This window comes from Rattus norvegicus, chromosome 1 (assembly GCF_021556685.1).
Source record: "Rattus norvegicus strain SHRSP/BbbUtx chromosome 1, alternate assembly SHRSP_T2T, whole genome shotgun sequence".
NCBI lineage: Eukaryota > Metazoa > Chordata > Mammalia > Rodentia > Muridae > Rattus > Rattus norvegicus.
The window spans coordinates 207,912,097-207,935,317 of NC_141534.1; the positions used below are offsets into that span (position 1 = coordinate 207,912,097).

Sequence of the window (23,221 nt, forward strand, 5' to 3'; positions counted from 1 at the left end):
TTAATTTATTTTAAGTAAATATATAAAGGAAACATGCTTAGGCTCACAGTAGGTGTATGTTTAGCTTAGGAGACTCTTGGGCTGTCTTCCCTCAAGGTTCTCAGTCTGGAGATGTAGCTAATGCAGTGGCTAGAGGGAAAGTCATAGCTTTGGGGTTGTCCATTGAATGGAAAAGAACTGTAAAAGCCAGTTTTTTCTTATGAAACTGGAAAGAAAAGAGCAGATCAAATCTAACCCACATTAAGAAAGAAATAATGAATAAATTTGTGTAAGTAAAATATGGATTATCAACAAGCCTAGAACTCAATTGGATAAAATGTTAATAGAATGAATTTCATCGTATTAAGGCTAGTTAAGATAAAAGTGCAGCCCCACAAATTATCAGCAGGGGTTGAGAGACCGAAGAGAGGTATCTCGTGGATTTCACTAATGGCTAAAAGTAATGTAAGAAATTTACAAATAGTTTCATCTCAATACGTTTATCAATGAAGATTAACTTTATGCACTCAGAAGCACTGATTTAATCATGGATAGATTATTTGAATATCCCAGTATTTATCAAAGAAATTAAATTTATAATAAAAACTTCTCAGTGTGGAGGTTCCTCAAGAAGCAAAAGGAGGGCATCCGTATGACCCAGCTATATAGCTCTGTCTGTGTGACCCAGCTACACCTCTGCTGGGCATCTGTGTGACCCAGCTACCCCACTTCTGTCCATGGGGCCCAGCTACTCTGCTCCTGGGTATCTGTGTGAACAAGCTGCACCACTCCTGGGTATCTGTGTGACCCAGCTACACTGCTCCTGGGCATCTGTGTGATGCAGCTACACCACTCCTGTCCATGGGACCCAGCTACTCTGCTCTTGGGTACTCACACAGAGGCCTCTGAGTCAACATTTCACGGAAATACTTGCACATCAGTTTTCTGCAGCAGTGCTCACAGTGGTTTAATTATGGAATCAGCCTAGGGGTAAAGACACGAAACATACACAAAATGGAGCTTTTTCCAGCTATAAAGAACAAAATTAAGTTCTGTGCAGGAAAATGGATGCAGGTAGAGACCATCATATGATGTGAAACAAACTCAGACAAACACACAAAAGGAAAAGTGTTTTCTTTCACTTGCAGATTCTAGATTGTATATAGATAAATTATTCATAAATATAAGACCTGGAGAACAATGTGAGGCTGGGGAACGATGGTGACTAGCAAGCAGGAGATGGGGAAAATGGGGAGAATGAGGGTAAATATGGTCAAAGTGTATGGTTTAGTTACATGAAAGTGCAATGAATATGTCAATAAAATATTTTAAAAACTTTTCTATTGTAACTCACACTAGAAAACATTGAACGTGAACATGGAGAGATGTTACCAGAGATAGATGAGTCTAAACAGGGAGAGGGTGAGAGAATTTAGAAGAGCAAGAGGAGGAGGAAGGGGCAATCAGAGCTAAGGATGCTGGGATGGAGAGATGGTTCAGCTTTTAAGAGCAGTTGCTGCTGCTGTTTCAGAGAACCTGATTTTGGTTCCCAGAACCCATATTAGGAGGTTTATAACCACTTGTAACCTGTCCCAGAGGATCTGATATCCTCTCTGGCCTTTGCAGGCACCTGCACACAGATAACATCCTCCCCCCTTGCATAATTAAAATTAAAATAAATCTTAAAAGAAACCAAAAGGCCATATTAGGGGTATGTGAGATAGCTTGGTTAAGAAATCTTGCTGCTCTTGCAGAAGACCAGCATTTGGTTCTTGGCACCCATATCCAGTGGCACAACTGCCTGTTAGTCCAGTCCCAGGGGATCCAAATGCCCTCTTCTGGTCTCCATGGGTAGAACCCACATCCCGCACAGTGGGATGTGCAAGTGTGTGTGAACACACAGGAATAAAAATAAATCTTGAAAAACCAAGGATGTGTGAAAAGATGACATGGAAACTCTTGGTTTTATAAGCTTGTTAAAAAACTATAATCTTCAAAAAAAGAGTTTGAATGGAGACACTCCCTGTGGATAGATAATGCTCTTCCCAGAAGCCATGGGTTATTAAATGAAAATCCCAGTACCATGAAGGAAGACCAAGAGAGCCGCCCCCCAAACAATATAGGCTTTTGCCATTGCACTTGGTTGTCCACTAGATCTTGATGATAAGATCCTTTAGAGATGTCTATGGGCATGTGGTATCTTCACAGATAAATCGAGCTGTAGCCGAGCTGGAAGTTTCCTTCCTAGTGGCTAGCCTTCATATCACCAGGAGGCACTCTGTAGGCTCCTGGGGCAGAGAAGTCATCAGTAGTTTTCCGTAGCTGAGAACAATGACCTTTCAGACAAAGTATGCCCACTGGTGGTATGATTGTTATGGGTATGGCCAACTGTCTTCTGATTGGATCTGAGGTCTTCTCCAGAGACGAAAACACATGCCTGGTTCTATATACTCAAAATGCCTTCCGAATACTTCCCTTCTGCCCATAGGTTAGTGCTGCATCCAGTCTTCATCAGAGAAGCTTCTTACGGTGGAAACTGGTGGTTAATGCACAGTCCCATAACTGGCCAAAGTGCTAAATGGAAGCAATGGTGGAGTGTTTTGGGGGGAAGGGACAGCTAGCTGTTTTATACTCTCTAATACTTAAGGAATATCAAGGAAGGGGGGAAAGAATGTAAGACCAAGAGGATGGGAGGTATGCAGCAAAAAGATGTCTTCTGGACACCACATAACCATGCCTACAAGAACTCAATGCAGGTGTAGTTACCTACAAAGACTCTTACAAGACTGAATCTCTCAACATTTCATCACACATGGGGAGGGACCCATAAATCCCATCCATCTTTGAGGGGCTACTGACAATTAACAGTTTGAGTATGGGCCATGTCCTTCTGTGCTGTGGACACTGGTGATTTGCCCTTGCTGCAGTAGATAGCCTCTCACCCATGCAACTCTAGTTACATTCTGTGGCCACAGCATGAAAAGGGGACATGAAAGCGTGAGGGAGAGTTGCCGAGGAGTGCTCCAGACAAAGAGAGAGAGGGAGAGGAAGAGAAAAAGGGATGTGGAGTGTATGTGTGAACAGGACTGGAATTCATTCTAAGAAAGTTTAAAGCTGTCCAACAATAGGAATTAAAACACTTTGCCCAAAGGAAAGTCCAAGTCCAAAGAACTCTACTGGTGAAATGTATCAAAGACACATCCCGGATCTTCTGTGACCAATCCTGAGATCAAAATCTGTTTAGAAAATAGATTTACAGAACAATATCCCGTGTGAACAGAAAATCTCTAATAAAACTTTAGCAACCTATAAAAGGATAACAATGAGAAATATCTTTTCTCCCAAGAATGAGACAAGCTTGGGATAGTTAAAAAACAACCTCGGCTGATAACAACACTCAGCCTGATATCCTACTGGGTTAGATCTTGGAGCCCACGGTGTAAGGGGAAACAAATTCCTGAAGTTTGTCCTCTGATCTCTATGCACTCCATGATGTGTGTGTGTGTGTGTGTGTGTGTGTGTGTGTGTGTGTGTGTGTGTGTGTGTGTAGCTGATGTAGGTGGGTGATGAGAAAGTGCTTTCGGGCCATTGTTACTACCTGGGTTCCACAGGCACTGATGGTTTTCAGAACATTAACCTTCTGCCTGGACTCTCTGCATTCCCCATCCTAAGCCTCTTTAATGTGCTACAGTGAGTAACTCTGCTCACTCAGAGGCATCAGCTTGTGCTTGGGGAAGTCCAGGTAAAGAGCATGGGTGTAAGAGACCTGCTGACTGAATTCTGGGGACCTGGACAAGCCCTGTTCCAGTTCTGAATTCAAAGGGCAAAGAGATAATGGAGGCAAATAAAATTCAACTGATATATTATATGACACAATAAATATATTCATTTACAAAATATAGTAATTATTTGATATTTGTTTTTCTCAGTACTTGGGTTTAAACCTAGGCTCACACATGGTAGACAAGTGCTGTGCTCCTAAGCCATAGCCTAAGCAATCCAGTATTTAATTATTCAGAATTTCTATGATTTTCACGGACATAGAAAGGACCTAGGTGAGCCACAGTAGAATGTTGAAAAAGAATAAGATGTCAAGATGCATTTTTGTTTTGATTTTTGAGACAGGGATTCTCTGTGTAGCCCTGGTTGCCCTGGAACTCATTCTGTAGACCAGGCTGGCATCATCTGCCATTGCCTCCTGAGTGCTGGCATTAAAGGTGTGCACCACTACCACCTGACTAAGACGTGAACTGTTTTACTTAATACTTAGGGATGCAACAAGAATGTAGTGAGGGAAGCAGATGAATAGAACAGAAAGGGACTCTAGAACTCCATCTACACACTCAGCTGATAAAGCCAAGGGCAGAAAAATCCTACCCAGGGGACAGCAAAGACAGCAGAGCTAATATCCACTTGGGGAAACTAAGAGGCCCACTGTGTACTTCATGCCATATGCAGAGTGAGTTTGGGATGAAGTTAGGACCTCAACAGACAGGTGGAAGCTACAGAGCATTCTGACAAAACCAAGCAGACCCTGGAGACATTTTACAACCTGAGCAGGGGGTGTTCCGAAAGAAACAAGGAAGCAAGGACAGTGTGAGCCCCACAGTAGCTTTGGCTGCATCACCCTGTTCTGCACTGTCTGACATCACACATTTCCAAGCAGGAACACTACTCATCTTTTTGATCTTCGTGTCTCCCTGGATCTCCCTGCAGCCAAATGTTCTCTCCTGTATGAATTTAAGGCTGAAGATTAATTGGTTTGGGGCTCTGGGCCTGCAGGAGTCTGCTGTGGTGGGTGCATGGATGTCTGCATAGTCAAGGGCAGAAGTGTTTGCAGCTGCCAGATGTACTGACCACAACGTCTCTTTGCAAATTTGTTAGCCTTGTTGTTCAAATGTTTTGATCTCCTCAGTGATTTTTATCCGTGATTGTGGTATAACTTGCTGACGGCTATGTCAAAATCTCCTACCAGCTGCATTTCCGTTAGTTTTGAGCACCCACAAAGTTTTTTTTTTAGGTCATTTCCTTGTGTGCTTGAGAAATTAAAATTCTTGGACATTTTTACAAAGAAAAAAATGATTCAATTGGTCTCCAGTAATGGCTTTTAAATGATTTGGCACGATATTACTATTTATACAAAACAACAACTACTCAAGTTAGATTAGTCAGAGCATCTGCTAGGTCAGCTCCGCCATGATCTGGGGAGTTTCTGCCTGCGCTGTGTTCCTCTTGCTTTACAGTGACAATCCACTCACAACCCGATCCTGATGCATGGCCTGGTTCCTACATTTTATAATCACATACTTTCTCTGGATATTCGAAACTCCATGATACACAAAGATAATTTTCTCTTGTCATTCGTCACTATGATTTACTTATAATCTACAAAAAGGGGAAAACTGAATATAAAAGTTCACTGACTCAAATGGGGCATCTTTGAGTCATGAGAGCAAGTGCCTACAGAAAGTCTGAGGCAGGGGCCTTGGTCTTCCTATAGTCTTTACATTCCTACTGCTGTGTCTGCTCCCAAGGCCTGAGGCACTGACTCTGTTTCTGGGCTACCAGCCTGGGCCCTGTGTCTGTGACTTATCTTTATTCACAGGACTGTGTTCTTTGTGGAGGTGACGTTTTGAATTGTTAGGTTTTTTATTTTTTGAGGAGTGAGTGGTAACAAGTTTTTTACTTGAAGGAATAATTCTGTCAATAAAGCTGCATTGAACATGGTTGAGCACGTGTCCTTGTGGTAAGATGGAGCATTCTTTGGGCATATGCCCAAGAGTGGTATAGCTGGGTCTTCAGGTAATTGATTCTCAGTGTTCTGAAGAGCTGCCATATTGATTCTATAGTGGCTGTGCAAGTTTTCAATCCCACCAGAAATGGAGGAGTGTTCCCCTTATTTCACATCCTCGCCAGCAGGAATCTCAACCATTTAAGATTCATCTACTAAGGATTATCTGTTTAGATCTGTACCCTGTTTTTAAATCGAATTATTTGATTAAATTAGGCTATCAATAAGCCAAGTAGATTGTTCAATTTTTTGACTTGGTGTAGACTCTGAATTTATATTAAAAAATTTCATTTTCCAAGCACTATCATAGCTCAAAAAAAAAACCTTAATTACGTGCTTCTAACATGAGGGACTCAGCTATTCACTTTTTTATCTCTAGTGTAGCTACAAATTTCTCTCATGAATTTGCTGTGTATTTTTTTCTTAAAGTTTTCCTTTTCTTTCATTTATTTAAACTTTTAAATCAATTCTTTGTGAATTTCACATCTGCACCCCAATCCCACTCATCCTTCCATCCCTTCATATCTGCCCTCTGCTCTTGTAATCTCTCCCCATCCCCAAAACCCAACAACAATAATAAAATAAATCTCTCCATGGAAGCTGCAGTGTGTCTTGGTGTATTATACAGTACAGCCTTTGTTCAGACATCTTCACTTGCAAATGTTCATTGCAATGAACATTGGTCTCTTAAAGTTCTCTTAATAGCTTTCTTTCATTAATGTGTATTTATTATGGAAATGATAGATTTCATTATGATGGTTTTCTGTAAATATATAAACTACTTTGGTCTTATTTCCCCTCCATCACCCTCTCATGTGCTTCTCCCCTCTCAGTGATCCCCTCTTCTTCCAAGGGGTCCTTTCTACTATCATGACATAGATGTACATTTGCATGTAGATGCATATTCAAACATGAGAATGTATATTCAAATATGCATGTACACCTATATCTGTGTGCTTGTATGTGGAGGCCCAAGGTTAATGTGAGACATCTCTCTTGATCAAACTCCACCTTTTGCATTGAGGACTTCTCAATTGAACCCAGAGCTCCTAGACATGGCTACTTAGCTAGCCAGCTCGCAAGGAGACCCTTTGTCTTTGCCTTCTGAAGGCTGGGATTATAGGTAGTCCTCCAGTTCCACCCAACATTTATGTGGGTTTTGGAGATCTGAACTCTGGTCCTTATGCTTGTGCAGCAAGCACTTTATTCACTGAATCATATTCTCAGTTCCTTAAACATGTATTTTAAACTATAGATGCCACACATGAGAGAAGACATGATACTTGCTTTCCTGGGTCTGGCTAGTCTTGTTTGCATGTTGTCTCAATTTATATCCATATTTTTGTAGATTACATGACTCTGTTCTCTTTTTATGGACTAATAGCCCCTGCATTTGTATACATCTCATTTATGCATTCCGCAATGGGTCACTTTCTAGACGGGTTCCTTGTTTTGGTTATTATGAACAGTACTGCAAGAAGCAAGTCTCTCTGTGAGCTGTGACTCAGGGTCGTTTAGGTCCAGGTGTGATGGAGCTAGGCCATATGGTAATTTCGTTTCTTACTTTTGGAGAGCCCTCCATGTTGACTTCCACAGAGGCTGCACTAGTTCACTCTCCCATCAGCTGTACACACGAGTCCCTGCCTCGTCGTTACTTTTCGACGATAGCCATTTAGACTTGGGTGAAATGAGAATCTCAGCATCGTGTTTGTTTCTCTGAAGGCTAGGGATGTTGAACATTTTTTCCAAAAATAAAATGAGAAGCAGAATGTGCAGCCTTCTTGTCTACTGCGTTTTCTTTCCTGTTAAGAGAACTTTCTCCACCAAGGGCGGGGCTGCTGCTCTTTTCATTCCCTTTATGCAGGAGGGCACTTTTTTATCAACTACAGGATTTGAGTTGGCTGATGGCTTTCCACTTTCTATGGGCTTCTATGTGAGATGAGATTCCCTGTCATTCAGTAGTTGTCCACAGCAGCGGTTCTCAACCTGTGGGTTGTGACCTCTTTGAAGGTTGAACAACACTTTTATAGGGATCATATATCAAATATTCTGAACATCAGACATTTATTTCATGATTCATAGCAGTATTAAATTATAGATATGAATTAGCATCTAAATGATTTTATGGATGTGGGGTCAATACAACATGAGGAACTGTACTAAAGGTCCCAGAATGAGGAAGGTTGGGAACCATTGCTTTACAGGCAACGCATTCTTTATGAGCAGCTGTTTTTAGTGAGGTTTCCCCAGAGTTTTAAAAATTACGTGTCTTGGTGTCTTTTGGATTTATTCCATTGAGGATTTGGTTAGTGAATCTGTAAACTTGTGCCTTTCAGATTCAGAGAAAACTCTTTTGGGAGGTTTTCAGCCATTATCTCCTTCAGTGCTTCTGTAGACCTAAGGTCTATCTTTCCTTTCTGGACATTCAAAACAAGCAGTGGTTCTCCTGCCCCACAGATCCTGGAGGTTCAGTTTCTCTCTGTTTTTTAAACTGAGCAAATTTTGGTGACCTGAAGGTTCACCAAGGCCATCCTGCTGATCTGTTGCTGAATTCTTCCACTCTGCTTTTGGCTACTTTACTTTTGCTTCTATAATATCTATCTGGTTTAAGTAATAGCTGTATTGAGCTCTAACTCTAATAGCAAACATGCTATATTCGTATATGTGCACTCCTCAAAGTGTGCAGTATGGTAGACTTCACAGCTATCTGCAGCAGCTCATTTTAGCACCCATCAGACGGACACTTAGTGCCTTCGGTGGTCATTTTCCATCCCATCCTCCTGTGGTTCGCTGGCAACCAACAGTCTGTCTGTTGTGCTGGTGGATTTGCCTATTCTGGACATTTTGGATAAAGGAATCACACACATTCTTGTGTTTCCTTCAGCCAAAATGTCCAGAGTAGAGTTCCTGAGCACCTTTTGTTTAACTTTTTGAAGAACTGACTTCATAGGATGAATGGTTCCGAGAAACCTTTGCAGTAATTTCCACAACTTTACACTATGTTCCACACCAGTAAAGACAAGATTTCACCACACACACACACACACACACACACACACACACACACACACACACACACACGCTGAGATTTTCTGTTTCCATTTGTTTCCATTATAGTTTCTATAATTTGGCAATTATAGAAGTATTTTCAAAGTGTCTGTTTTCAGGTCCTTGCAGATGGTCCTGACACTTACCACTGCGTTGTGTGTTTCCTGCTTTTTCATAGGTTGGGTGGTTCTCTGCACATCTCAGACATTTTGGTTTTGTGTTATGAGACTCTTGGATCCCTTACGTCTTCTGAGTAGGTGAGTCCCTGTCAGACTTGGCGGGCTGTGCTTCCCTTTCTGTAGACTCTGTATACCAATGACAGCTTTATTTCCAGAGCTCTTATGGAATTATCTGGTCTGTCTCATTCTCCTGTTCCAGGCAGAACTCTACAAATCCCCAAGGATGCCACCTGCATGGCAGGAAATGCTTCTCTTGGGTACACTTTCTGTGCTGGTGATTGGTTCTGTGTGAGGTACATAGACATAGGTCTTCACTCCACTCTGCTAAAGTCAGACGGGCCACCTGTCTGGTGACAGGGCCTGGGTGAGGCTCTCCTTCAGTGGTTATCAGTATGGGAGGAAACCACCCCATCCCCTTGCTCATGTCTGGTGGTGCTTGGGATCAGCAAGGTCATTGGCTGTTCTGCTACAGATGGAGATGTAGACCTGCTGGTGTGCTAGGGCTCTTGCTGTACCCGTCGGACATGGGCTAACGGTTCTCTTACACCTATAAAACTGGTTCTGGGACAAGATCTCCTTTTTTGCTACAGCTGAAGCTCTGGACTCTGTGCAGCCATGAGGACAACACTCTGGACTCTGAGTTTGGGGTCTCTTCTTACTCTCAGGGCAGCTCTCATTGGTAAGTGTTTTGTTTTGCAGATTTATACACATGACATTGAGGAAGCAGTAGACCTTGGGTGTCCAGACCCTGTAGCATGAGACTCTCTAGCTATAACCAGCTGTCCCACTCAGCTTGAGGATGGTTGGGCTTCCCAGCTGTGAGATGCGAAGGTCTTGGCCCTTGAGGGTCTTCCTCTAATATCAAAAGCGTAGGTCCAGCCCAGATGCAGGGTTAAGCCTAAGCCTGTTCCTGGGGAATGCAATACAGTTTCTGGTCCCTGTGACCTAAATGGATGGCAAATGTCATGGGTCTATAGGTCCTGCAGAGGCTTCTTTGTCCAATGTCTGTTGAGCTGTGTTGGGGCCATAGGATAGTGAGAGAGTCTGGTAATTGAGCAATATTGACTCCTACAGAGCTGCCACTCTAGGGTAGAAATATGGAGGGGGAGACTGAAGGGAAGGTATGGGAGGTAGCAGTAAGTTCAGGCTCTGTGTGTGTGTGTGTGTGTGTGTGTGTGTGTGCGCGCGCGCGCACTCACACACACACACACGAGAGAGAGAGAGAGAGAGAGAGAGACAGAGACAGAGACAGAGACAGAGACAGAGACAGGGCAAGAAAGGAGGTGACCATGGTGCTGAACTGAAGTCACCCAGTAGTAATGGGGGCAGCTGCAGAGGGTGAGGCAATCTGGAACCAGAAGAGGACAGGTGTACATGGGGTTGCAGGTCCTAATGACTTGCCTTTATGCAAGAGGCAAGGCCAGAGCATACTACTTCCAAGAAGGAGCAGGGGAATGGAGATGAAGAGGCTCGGGGGGCGGAACTATATTGACGGACAACCCAGAGGAGACCCACACTTCCCTCAGGTGGGAGAGAAATGTAAGAGGTTACATCTTTCATATAAGACCCTTTACCAATGGGTGTGGAGGTGTCGCCTTTTCATAGTTTGAGACCATATAGCTGCACTAGCAGGGGTTCAGGTAGACGACAAGGGTGGAGTTGTGTAGAGGCCTGGAAGCAATGCTGGGATGGGAACTGATGGATACTGGTGTGCTGGCTGACCCAGTCAGAGGCTTCACAGTGCAGACAGGAGTCAATAATAAAAGTGGCCATGTGCAGGGATTAACCAAGTGGACAATTCACATAATATCGTGGGTGACCATGTGGGTGGGGTTGGCTGAGCTTGTGGGGACCTTAGAGGACAGGGTCTCCAGTGGAAGTGGGCCCATGACATTTGGGAGCAGCGTTGGGCAGGAGTCATTCCAGCAGGACAAAGGTTTTTATCATCACAACATTCGAGATTCAGAGCTGGAGGCAATAAGAAGTATGTGAGGAGGTGTGAAACAGTGGTCTGATCTCTGTGTGACCCCTGCCTGTCACCTTTCCAGAAAGGGCCACTTGGAAGCTGAGGACTTAAAGCAAGGCTTTAGAAATGAGCTAGGGTGAACACAGCTTTTCCCAGACCATGGTTGGTCCTGTTCTCACAGGCACATCTTCTGAAGATGGCCAAGGCAATCTGAGGCTGGCACACAGGCAGAGCAAGTGCGACGGAGTGGTGCTGGTTCGACACCAAGGGGAATGGGGCCATCTGTGCAACCTGGAGTGGACACTGGCAGAAGCCTCTGTGGTGTGTAGACAGCTGGGCTGTGGCCCTGCCGTTGGCGCTCCCAAATACGTGCCCCTGCCTGGAGAGATGGTCCAGCCCTGGCTGCACAATGTATCCTGTTGGGGCAATGAGTCCTCTCTCTGGGAGTGTAGCCTTGGGGCATGGAGTCAGCGTGCTTGCCCCCATGAGTGGGTGGTGGTGGCTCTCTGTGCAAGTAAGTGGAGCTGGGGGCTGGAAGAGCTGGTGAGAGGCAGGGAATGAAAAAGCACTCATCCTGGGACCCTGTGGCAGAGGTTCCAGATGGGTGCACTCTATTGGAGGTTGCCATCTCTCCTCTCTGCATTCCTCTAATTCTTTCAACAAATGCTTAGATGGCAAGCACTGTTCTAGGGGCTGGTGACCTAGCCATGAACAAACCTGATAAAACCTGCTTGGTGGAGTATATGCTTCCAGGGAGAGGCAAAGAGAACAAGGAGAGCAGAGTTGGCTCCAGGAGCACAGTAAGCATGTACTGAAGTTTACGATTAAAAGACTGAGAGGCAAATGCTCTCCCTTGGAAGCTGGGCCATCAGCTATCTCTGTGAGCTCATTTGGACCTCTCCAGGTGTCCTGTGGCTGGAGTAGGACCCAGTGTGATTTTGGGGCTGAGCACCAGACAGTGTTGTAGGACTTATTAAAAAATGCTTCAGCTGGATGTGGTGACACATGCCTTTAGAATCCCAGCACTTGGGAGGCCAACCTGGTCTACAGAGTGAGTTCCAGGACAGCCAGGGCTACACAGAGAAAAACAAAACAAAATGCTTCAGGGGATGGAGAGTTGGCTTAGCAGTTAAGAGCAAGTGCTGTTCTTGTAGAGGACATGAATTTGAATCCCAGCCTCCACATAGAGAAGCTGAAGACTGCCTGTAAATACAGCTCTCGGGGGCCCAATGCCTCTGATATCCACAGACACTTGTACTCACATACTTATGCTTATACATAGGCACACACACACAGTAAAATATGGTAAAAACAAAACTTTAATATTTGATTTAGACGTTTACAGTCAGTGGCCTGAATGAAGCCTGACTGGTACCAGGCCTTGTTCCCTGAAGATGGCCAAGTCAGAGCCAGGTGTGACTTCTTAGAGGAGGTTAGACTGGTTTCAGTTGTTATCCTTGTAGGCTTCTGGGCCTATATATGTGGCTGGGAAAGATGAGTATTGCCACACAGAGAGATCTCTCATTCAGGCAAGTGAAGACTCCATGTGGCTGTGTGACCGATAGGTCCTTACCTTCTGTAACTTGGGCTTGTGCTCCCTAGATGGCACCTTCCGGGAGATCCGGCTAGTGAAGGGCCACAGTCCCTGTGCAGGACTCCCTGAGATCAGGAATGTGAATGGGGTGGACCGCCTCTGTGGCCTGCATGTGGAAGAGGCCACGGTGTTCTGCCGTGAGCTGGAGTGTGGCCATGCACTCCAGGCCCCCCGTCAAGACGTGGGTGTCAGTAAGTACATGACCTGCAAGGGCACTGAGCCCACCATCCGTAACTGCAGACTTAACAACAAGCTACGTGGAGGCTGCAACCTGCTGCTGGATGCAGAAGTAGTCTGCTCAGGTAAGACTGCTGTCCCACGATGCCCAGAGTGATGCCTGGATCCACAGCTCAGGAGTGGGCCTTGACTCTCATGGATGGTTCTCGAGCAGCGTGCTGCCTAACAGATTAGGTTGAGAAGCTGAAGGAAAATCATAGCTTTGAACTCTGCATTGAGAGCTCTGGCATCTTCTGTGAGGTGGCAGTGTGACCAGGTCCAATGTATCACCCCAGGGTGGGGTTGGGCCAGCATGACACCCCAGCTAAGACAATTAGGGAAGGAGTTCTGACAGTAAGGGTCTAAGATGTTTCTTCTGTGATTGCTTCATGGCCAAACCATGTTAGTGAGGATTGCGCACCCGTCTCTCCTAGTCCTAAATACACATGCATGACACTGGGTGTCACAGCTGCTTGACTACATTCTAAGTAAGAGGTGGACAAGCCACCCATCATAGTGCCCACAGAAGGATACTCATACGGCCTGGGGGAGGGCCTGACATTGCCTCTGAGGGTGTGGGTGCCACTTTCTCAGACTGGCAGAGGTTGGGACAAGTGTGAGTGGTAGAACAGGGGAGTCTGAACCCTGACCTCTGAACCCTAACCTCTGGTTGCCAGTTTCTGCTGGGGTAAAAACACTGCTTGGGCAGAGGAGTTTCCCTGCCTGCAGACTCTTGTGGTGTAAGATGATAGACAGCTCAGGACTACTGACCCAGGAGCACTGGCCTCCTGTCTGAGGGGATGTCTCCCCTCACAGGACACGTGGAGGCCCGGCTGGTGGGTGGAGACCATTCTTGTTCTGGACGCCTGGAGGTTCTTCGGGGACTGACCTGGGGTACCGTCTGCCATGCTGATCTGGACTTGCCCACAGCCCATGTGATCTGTCGGGAGTTAGGGTGTGGTATGGCTGTGTCCACACTTAGGGGTGCCCAGTTTGGCCAGGGCTCGGGGCCTGTGTGGCTAGAAGCCTTCCGCTGTGTGGGGAATGAATCGATGCTGTTCCACTGCCCTCAGGAGCCTGGGCACCACTGCGGCCACAACCAGGATGTTGCACTCACCTGCTCAGGTGAGTACCCATGCGGCTTCTGCAGGCAAAGTCCTTTCCTCTTCCGAACACTTCCCTGCATGGCCCACATCAGATGGTTTTAAGCAGTGCCCAGATGCGCATTTCTGGAGGAGCATGACCATATTCCTGATAAACTTGAATATGCTGGTTCAGGTAGGAGAGAAGCGATGGAAAGGGTGCTGATTGCACAGGGGTTTGTAGCCTGCTTTGTCTCCTCTGCTGCTGGGCAGAAGCAGGCTATTGGTAATCAGGTGGTGAGGATCTGCAGTGAGAAGGGCTTTATCATGTTACGCACAGAAGAAGAAAAAATCCACAGAAGTAGGGTTGTGAACTGGGTCTCTGGGATGCGGCAGTTTTGACATGGCCTCTTCTGCAGAGTTCCGGCTAGTCAATGGTAGCAGTGACTGTGAAGGCCGAGTGGAACTCCAAGTGCAAGGGGCCTGGGCACCCCTCTGTGCTGCCAACTGGGACCTAGCAGACGCCATGGTTCTCTGTCACCAACTCAACTGTGGCAATGCAGTATCCATACCCCCAGGAGGACATTTTGGTGACGGGGATGCCCCCATCTGGCCAGATGTATTTCATTGTGTGGGGACAGAGCCCCATTTGCTTCACTGTCCAGCAAGCACCCTGGGGGCCCACAGTTGTGTCCTGGGAAATACAGCTTCCACCATCTGTTCAGGTGAGTGCAAGGAACAGTAGGATTGTGGAGAGGAAGGACAGTAGGGGTGCTAGGTAGGGAGTGGGGTGAGAGTGGGTGGGGTTCTCTTGTGTGGCACTCCTCTTCCCCTTGAGCCTGTTCCTGCCAGGACTCCAAGACACCCTGCGGCTGAGAGATGGACAGAGCTACTGTGATGGCCGCGTAGAGATTTCCCTGAATGGTTCATGGGGCCGCGTATTGGATGACATCTGGGACATGCGTGGTGCCAGTGTGGTGTGCAGGCAGCTAGAGTGTGGAGAGGCACAGGGAGCTTATGATGCTCCAGCTCCTGGCTTCAGGACAGCCCCTGTGGGGCTGAGCCAGGTGCGCTGCCTGGGCTCTGAGACTCACCTGATGCAGTGCAATGTTTCTACCTCCCTGCTGGTGCCTGCTGCGACCTTGCGTGATGCAGGAGTGGTATGCTCCGGTGAGTGTGTGGCTTCTACACCCACAGCCTCCCTCGTGATATCCAGTTATGTGTGACCTGGTCTCTCTGCAGGGAGCCTGCGCATGAGGCTGGCTGCGGGCCCAGGTCGATGTGCTGGGCGTGTGGAAGTATTCTATCAGGGCTCATGGGGCACTGTGTGCGATGATGCGTGGGACCTTCAGGACGCACAAGTGGTCTGTAGGCAACTGGACTGTGGCCACGCCCTCAGTGCTCCCGGGAATGCTCACTTTGGGGCAGGGACTGGGCGCATCTGGATGGATGAGCTGCACTGCTTGGGAAATGAGTCTTCGTTGTGGAAGTGCCAGTCAGGAAACTGGGGCCAACATGATTGCAGACACAAAGAAGATGCTGGAGTGTTCTGCTCAGGTGGGCGCCGCCTCTGGGCTAGCAGCTGAGTATCAAATGCATGGTTTAGTGTCCATGGTTACCTTTCCAGTTCAAGGGAGAACTCTTCCTGCATTCCTACTCCATGTAAACTCTCTCTCTCTCTCTCTCTCTCTCTCTCTCTCTCTCTCTCTCTCTCACACACACACACACACACACACACACACACACACACACTTTTAAGTGAGCTTATATATTTCCCTATGGCTTTTCAAACATACCTAGTGTTATTTGTCTCTCCTTCCTCCCACTCTGTATGTATTACCTCCTCCTGTCTCCTTAATATGTCCCCATATCCCACTTCACAAACCTGTGTTCTATCCTTCTCTAGAAGAGTTCTCTCTGTCCCCACAATCCCTTTCTACTCTCCTGACTTTTGGTTACTTCAGGTTATATATTCTAATCTAAAGATTTGGAGCTATGATCCATAAAGAAAGAACATGTGACCTTTGCCTTTCTGGCTTTGAGTTTTACTCAGCAAAGCATTTCCAGTTCCAGCCATTGACTGCGTATTTCATGATTTCACTTTCCTTTATGGCTGATAGATGCCACTGTGCATATGCAATGAACTTTCAGTATCCACACACCATCTGAAGGACATCTAATCAGGGGGAGAATTCTCAAAAGGCTAAACATATATCTACCATGTAGTTAGCAATACTCTTCCTTGGGTGTATCCCCAAAGGAGCCAGAATTCTGCCACAGAGACACTTGCTTGGCAATGTTCACAGCCACTCTATCTACAGTAGCTAGGAAGTAAAGACAGCTGGGACGACTCCATATTTTTTAAAGGCTGTTTTGTCATCCTGGCTGTGTTGGAACCCTCTATGTAGACCAGGCTGGTCTTGAACTCAAAAGAATCCTCTTGCCCTTGCCTTCTTGAGTCCTGGGATTAAAGTCATGTGCCACCACACCCAACTGATATCTCCAATTCTTAATTTTGATTTTGTCTTACTGTGTCCTGGAGAACACAGTTTTTTTAGAACACCCTTGAGGTGTTTGTGTTTGATCTGATCATGCCTGGAGCCATCATTTGTGAGTTTAGTATTTTGTTACTGTTCTCAGGAGAAGCCCCAGGAATTCTTGGCTGCCTTAGCATGGCTGCTCTTTAGACTGTGGGATCTCCATCTTTGTGCAAATGCATACCTGCTCACCAATGTTAGCCTCTTAGCTCACACTACAAAAGTACAGAGATAAACAAAAGAAAGAAGGAAAAAGAAATAGGCAACAATAAGGTATTAAAGGAGACAGTGGGCATGTGCACATGTTTATTTATTAAAAACGACCTTGAATTTATTAAATGACTTGTTCCCAAGTTAGAGAATGAACCTGAGCTGGATCTGGAGTTGCATGCCAGTAATTGAAGCCACCAAGTCATATACAGGTATCAACACAGACTGCATCCAAAAAACCCCAGAAAAGACATTTTACCAAAGTGTCTACCTGGAACCAAGCTTAGGATAGAACATTCAACTGAGACATACTGTCAATAGAAACTTGTTTTTCAATGATCCCATCTATAAAATTGTAGGAAAGGCCTGCATCTCCACCTCCTGACCATTATTTTATTTCTAGGTACTTGAATTAAAAGCTCACACATGTAAGAGCAACCGTGCAATATTCTTGTGCCCAGCTTATTTCAGTTAACATTGTATTCTTCAAGCTCTCTTATGGCGTTATGAGCTGCAGGATTTCCTTTTTAAATTTTCATTGTATGTATATATATGGGTGTCTTCATGCATGTATGTGCACCATGTATGTTCCTTGGGGCCTGGGAGGCCAGACCTAGACTTATGGACAGTTTCCAGCCACCATATGAGTCCTGGGAACTGAATGTTGGTTCATTATGGAAGTAGCAACAGTCTTAACTGTTGAACCATCTGTGCAGCCCCTTGCTATCCCTTTAGAGGGCTGGGAATATTCTTTTCTATCTCTGTTTCTGTTGTGCATATTTATATTTCTTTCCATATCTGAATCTACACAAAACATCTGTATTCATCTGTCACTGGACACATCTGTCATTTCCATGTTCTGGTTACTTCAGTCATCCTGTAAGCCAGCCATGGATCTCTCTCCTTGACTCATAGATTTAACTTGCCTTGGTACTGTGTATGTGTATATATATAGGCTGGGTTGCATGGCCCTAGTTTTAGACTCCCAGGGAACCCCTGTTATGCTTTCTATAGATGCTGGAAACTAGAAAAAAACCATATGCAAGTGATGCCAGGGTGTAATTGGGTCAAATGCCATTACATGCCTGTGACATTCTTAGATTGGCCTGTTCCTTCTGAGACCGTCAGAGGAGCCTGAAGGAGGGTCTCCCTGTGCCCTTTCTACAGAATCTGTGGCTCTGAGGCTGCGAGGTGGCACCAGTGGCTGCGTTGGATGGCTGGACGTGCTCTACAATGGATCCTGGGGTGCTGTGTGCAGCAATGCACTCAGAGACATCTCCTTGAGCATCATGTGCAGACAGCTGGGATGTGGGGACCAGGGCTGGCTGGAGAACAGGCCGTCTCCTGGGCCTGGCTTGGGAATCTCCTGGGTGGATAAGATCAAGTGTCGAAAGCTACACAATGCCACTCTGTGGCAGTGCCCTTCTGCCCCATGGAACCCACACTCCTGTACCCAGGAGGAGGAGGTCTGGATTAACTGTGAAGGTGGGTGCTGATAGTTCAAGAGTGGGCCCCAGTGAAGGCTTCTATGTTCTGACAAGCCACCAAAAGTACCTGGCACTGAACTTCATGGCTGGAGGCCAAGTTCATCAATGTTTTCATCTCAAGTATCACAGGGCATTTTACACCAACGGCTGTGTTTGTTTTATAGGACTGCCACAGATAGGTTCACAGGAGCCCGCACAGACCCCTAACTGCTCTTCCCCACTTGGCTGCTTAGGTAGGCATCTACAAACCTCCTGCCCACCTGCTCATTCAGAGGGGCAACACAGTGACTTCTGCCTCCTTTCCAGAGGACAGCGTATTGCGTGTGCTCGGAGGCGAGGATGGCTGTTCCGGGCGTGTGGAGCTCTGGCACGCAGGCTCGTGGGGCACAGTGTGTGATGACTCCTGGGACCTGCTGGATGCCCAGGTTGTGTGCCGGCAGCTGGGCTGCGGCCAGGCCTTAGCTGCTTTGGAAGGTGCCGCCTTTGGCCCTGGTATGGGGCCTGTGTGGTTGGATGAGGTGGAGTGCCTTGGCAGCGAGGTGACCTTGGAGGCCTGCCAGGCTGAGCTCTGGGGACACGGAGACTGCACGCACAAGGAGGATGCAGGTGTTCGTTGTGCGGGTGAGTTGGCAGCAGGTAGAAGAAGGGTCAGGGTTTCTACATTGATTTCTTTAGCTGTCCTTTATGCTCGGGCTCATAAGTAGGCCTGCCCTGAAATGTAGTGTTCCATTGGGAGCTCCTTATAACCCTATGCACCCATGCTAAGCTGTTAGTTGGTAGAGGCTACCTTTTAGGTGTGGACACATCTGTTCTACTGAGGCTTTCCCATCTCATATTTCTGTTGCAGGTGTCTCCACAACCAGTGCATTGTGTAAGTGTCTCTTTTTCAATCCAGCTGCCCTCCCTCCATTGGCCAGCAGGCCAACAGTGGAGGTCAATTCTGACTGGCCCATGTTGGAAACCCATGCTATTATGGTCACACCACCAGTATTGGATCTAGACTATATCATCATTCTGTGATGGGAACTTCTTCCCTCGCCTGCGCCTGCTGTGTGGGAATGGAGAGGCAACGGAGGTCACCAGCCCTCGCATTTTAGGACCTTTTAATTTGGGGACGATGTTGGGTGGCTTGTGTATGCTATGTTGTTTTGGACAATTTTTGCCCAGTGCAAAGTAGAGGGTAAGACAGGAGGACCCCAAGCCCTGCTCTGTGCTCACATCTTTGTCTTTTATCCTTCCCCCATCCCCACCCAGCTCCTCACCCTTGAACATTCCTATTGTATTTCCCAATGGCATCTACACAGCTACCTATATGGGCTTTTTTACTTCCTCTAATCTGAGACTGGGCATCTGGGATCTCCTTTTGGAGTAGTTTGTCCTTTAAACCTTTAAACCATTTCCCATGAGCAGCTCTCGGGTATTCTGGAGGTCCATCTGTTGTGGGTGACCCAACCGCTTTCTGCAAGACTGAGGTCATTCCGTACAGTGAAGGTACAGCTGTTTTTCTGCCCCACAGCTCCTTCCCTGACGCCTCCACCCGTTGCTGAGGCCTGGAACCTGCCTGAGGTTGCCTGCTTGGTGCTTGGCTGCCTCCTGGGCATTGTCTTCCTGGCTATGATTGCCCAGTGGTGTCACATCAGAGATGCTAGCATGGGTATGGCATGCGCTGGTGTGGCTTTCAGGGAAGTGTGACAGGAAGTTGGGGGATGCTCTATGAGATCCTGACCCCAGCAGGCATATCTTGTTTTTGGCACTGCCTTGCACTCTGGCAGGTCTCTCGTAGCCACTGCTGAGTTAGATTCTGGGAACCCTAAGGTGTGGTCTGGAGGATGCTGGGATCTTTTCCTCTACACTACTAAGTTGGTGTGACATTCTTCACACCCAGGACTTCTCCATGTCTCGCTCCATCACGTGTGCCATCTCGTGGTGGGATGCCAGACCTTTGAGTAAGGGGTTGACCTCAGTGAGCAGTTACATCACACACAGGAGGCTGCAGGTCCCAGGAGGGTGGGGTGAAATTAGAGGAATGCTTGTTCTGGAACATTCTGGGATGGTCTCCACAGGTTCTGGCATGTTGGGGAATCTACAGTCAGATGGTGTCTATGAGGACATTGAAGTTGTCCCTGTGATGAAGAAAGAGGAGAACGCAATATCCAGGCTGCTGATGCTGGAAGACGGTTATGATGATGCTGAAGAGCCCGAGGGTCAGCCTACAGAGAGTGAGGAGGAGTGCAATGGGCACTGCTGAGCTTGGTAGGTATGTCCCTTTGTGCCCAGAGATCCATCATACTCCTGCTTCATTGCTTCCTGATGGTGGCTGTGCTTGCATTTGAAGGACCCAGTTTCAGGGACTTCTGAAGCTGTTTCGAGTTGTTTACCTTCTTGCTTAAGGAACTTCCCTTCATGCATGCTGACAGGAACCGGATATAGATCTCTCCTGAGAGTCACAGCCAGAACATGTCAAATACAGAGGCGAATGCCAGCAGCAAACCACTGAACTGAGAACGGGATCCCCGTTGGAGGAATTAGAGAAAGGATTTGAAGAGCTAAAGGGGCTTGTGACCCCATAAGAATAACAATGCCAACCAACCAGGGCTTCCAGGATCTAAACCACTACCCAAGGCTATTCATGGACTGACCCAGGGCTCCAATTGCATAGGTAGCAGTGAATAGCCTTGTTGGGGCACCAGTGGAAGGGGAAGCCCTTGGTCCTGCCAAGGTTGGACCCCCAGTGTAGGGGATTGGTTGGAGGGGGGTGGTAATAGGGGGATGGATGGGGAGGGGAACACCCATATCGAAGGGGAGAGGGAGGAGTTAGGGGACTGATGGACAGGAAACCAGGAAAGGGAATAACATTTGAAATGCAAATAAGAAATAACCAATTTAATAAAAATGGAAGAAAAAAAACCTCAAAAAAGGGAACTTCCCTTCAGAATGGAATGTTTCAATCTCAGAAGAAATTGTTATATAACAGTGGTAAGACAAAAATTTATGTGACCACACCTTCAGGACTAACACTGGCTACCATTATCCAGGACCACATCCTTCAAGTCCAGTCTAATCTGGGGCCCCTTTTCTCACCAAAGCAGCCCATGATCACACTCCCCTGTTTACCTCCATCCACTGTCTGCTAATGGCCACTGTGTCTGACCTTCCCTACAGATGAACCCCTCTGGGAATATATGCTTCCATGTACCCTCTCCATTACCACACTCTCCCTGGGAACCTGGTTTTTTTGTGTCTGCTTCCCTGTTTCATGTAGATGGCTCTTAGGTGTAGGATCTATCATGTGATTAGAATAGACCCTCATGAGGTTCTTATGAACACTAATGTCTTCTAGTGTCCTACTGTACCATTGTAGTAGAAAGTAGAACCTGCTGGTATGCCTTGGAGGATGAGCTCATGGCTCTCCTGTTGTCATGGTAGAGTCAGCCCCTGGAATCCTGGTAGATTTTGGACTTACATAGTGGGAAAAATATTAAAAATATTAGTTTTGATCTCAGGAAATTCTGGATGATTCAGAGTCAGATGACATTCCAATAGTTCACAGGATTGTTTATAAGGGTCCAAGATTTGCTGAAGGAAGACCCCAGACTCAAATGGTATGCAAAAGCAAAGAGCGTTTATTCTGCAGAAACAACCAACATGCAGGAATCAGCCATTCATACAAAATGGCAACAGCCAGATGAGCTTTTGGGCTCCTTTTAAGTGCAGCGAGGGGGATTTTAGGGATGGTTAGGTCATTCTTAATATGATTGGCTAGGTAAGCAGCAGTTACTACATTGGTTCATTTTTAATTGGTTGCTATATTTGATTTACTATTTTTGGTCAGGCCTTAGAGATATTCCAGGAACTGTCTTAGTTCTTGAGCTGGCTATCTCTCTCTTAACAGTCCATTGTGTGTTTTTGTTTTTGTTTTTGTTTTCCCCCAAGAAGCCTTGCCTGCTTCTTTGGGGGAACTGAAGCTTAAGGCCTAACATGGCTGCCTGTTCTAAAATGGAGTGAGTTAGGTCCCCTCAGTTCATGTCACACCTGCTTCTCTTGACTACTGGGCTTCTCTCTACACAATGTTAGGACAATGAAGGACTGAGTGCAGCTCAGCCAAAAGCCTCAGAATTGAGTTGCCATGACACATGGGAGGAACAGGGAAAGATACCCCAAGACCCGCCTGCTACCACATGGCAGGCTGTAGACACAGAGAGGCCTACCTGCCACTATGCCATGTGGTGTGGGCAGAGATTCCTCAGAGGCTCACCAGTCACATGGGCCACCCACAGCAGGAGCCATTAGAACAGGCACTTATGTGGTAGGCAGATGAGAGAGAAAGAGTTGCGGAACAGTTTGAGCATTATGAAGAGAGATGGAACTGGAGATAGGAGGGATGAGAGGAATAGTCTTTTGTGAGTAGCCTGCCCCTGGGATACCTGAGGCCACGGTGAAGTCCCAGCACATGTTGCCACTGAAGACCATGTTTGGTCTGTGGCCATGCAGCAGCAGAGGTCAGTATCAATGTCCATGGTTCATGCTACCACTAGAGACCACACAGATGTCTGGGCAGCTCCCTGGGACCAAGGACTGTGAAGAACTGACCCCACCCTTCACTGGCTGCAACATTCTGGAGAGTTGACCCAACCGCTCACCAGCTGCAGCCCTTGGGATAGCAAGCCCTGCATCTCACCCAGGCAGCACGGTAGAGCTGGCCCTGGTGGCATGAGTGTGGATGAGCCAGGCCCTGAGGATGTGAGCATGGGAAAACTGACCCTGACAATTGTCTGCCCTGATGTGGCACCAGTTTAGAGATTCATCCCCATCCCTTCCCCCTTACCATATGCAACAGAGCTGGTTCCAAAGTCATGAGAGTGAGAGAACTGGCCCTGGCCCTCGCTGGTTGTAGCCCTTGAGAGAGCAGGCCCTGCACCTCCCCTGGACAGCACAGTGGAGTTGGCTCTGGTGGCCTGGGTGTGGGTGAGCTGTCCCCAAGGGCGTGAGAGCTGGAGAGATGACCCTGCCCTCTGCTGGCAGCAGCATTGTGTGGGGTAGCCAGGGCAGTGATGGAGAGCTTGCCCTGGTGATGTAGATGTGGAAGAGACCAGCTCAGCTACCAACCAGGCCCAGAACCAGGGGCTTAAGTT

General features: G+C 46.9%; 1 protein-coding gene across 2 annotated transcripts; it reads left to right on the plus strand.

Annotated features, from left to right (window-relative positions):
* The first annotated feature begins 9,333 nt into the window (after positions 1-9,333).
* Scart1 (scavenger receptor family member expressed on T-cells 1) lies at positions 9,334-21,006 on the plus strand. 2 transcript variants are annotated; one of them, NM_001106312.2, is given in 14 exon segments: positions 9,334-9,676; positions 11,145-11,477; positions 12,566-12,859; positions 13,590-13,898; positions 14,275-14,580; positions 14,708-15,025; positions 15,098-15,412; positions 17,770-18,087; positions 18,254-18,322; positions 18,396-18,710; positions 18,937-18,960; positions 19,606-19,743; positions 20,153-20,342; positions 20,507-20,819. In NM_001106312.2, coding segments are annotated over 13 exon segments (2,988 nt in total). In that variant the 5' UTR covers positions 9,334-9,612; the 3' UTR covers positions 20,338-20,342; positions 20,507-20,819.
* The last annotated feature ends 2,215 nt before the right edge of the window (positions 21,007-23,221 follow it).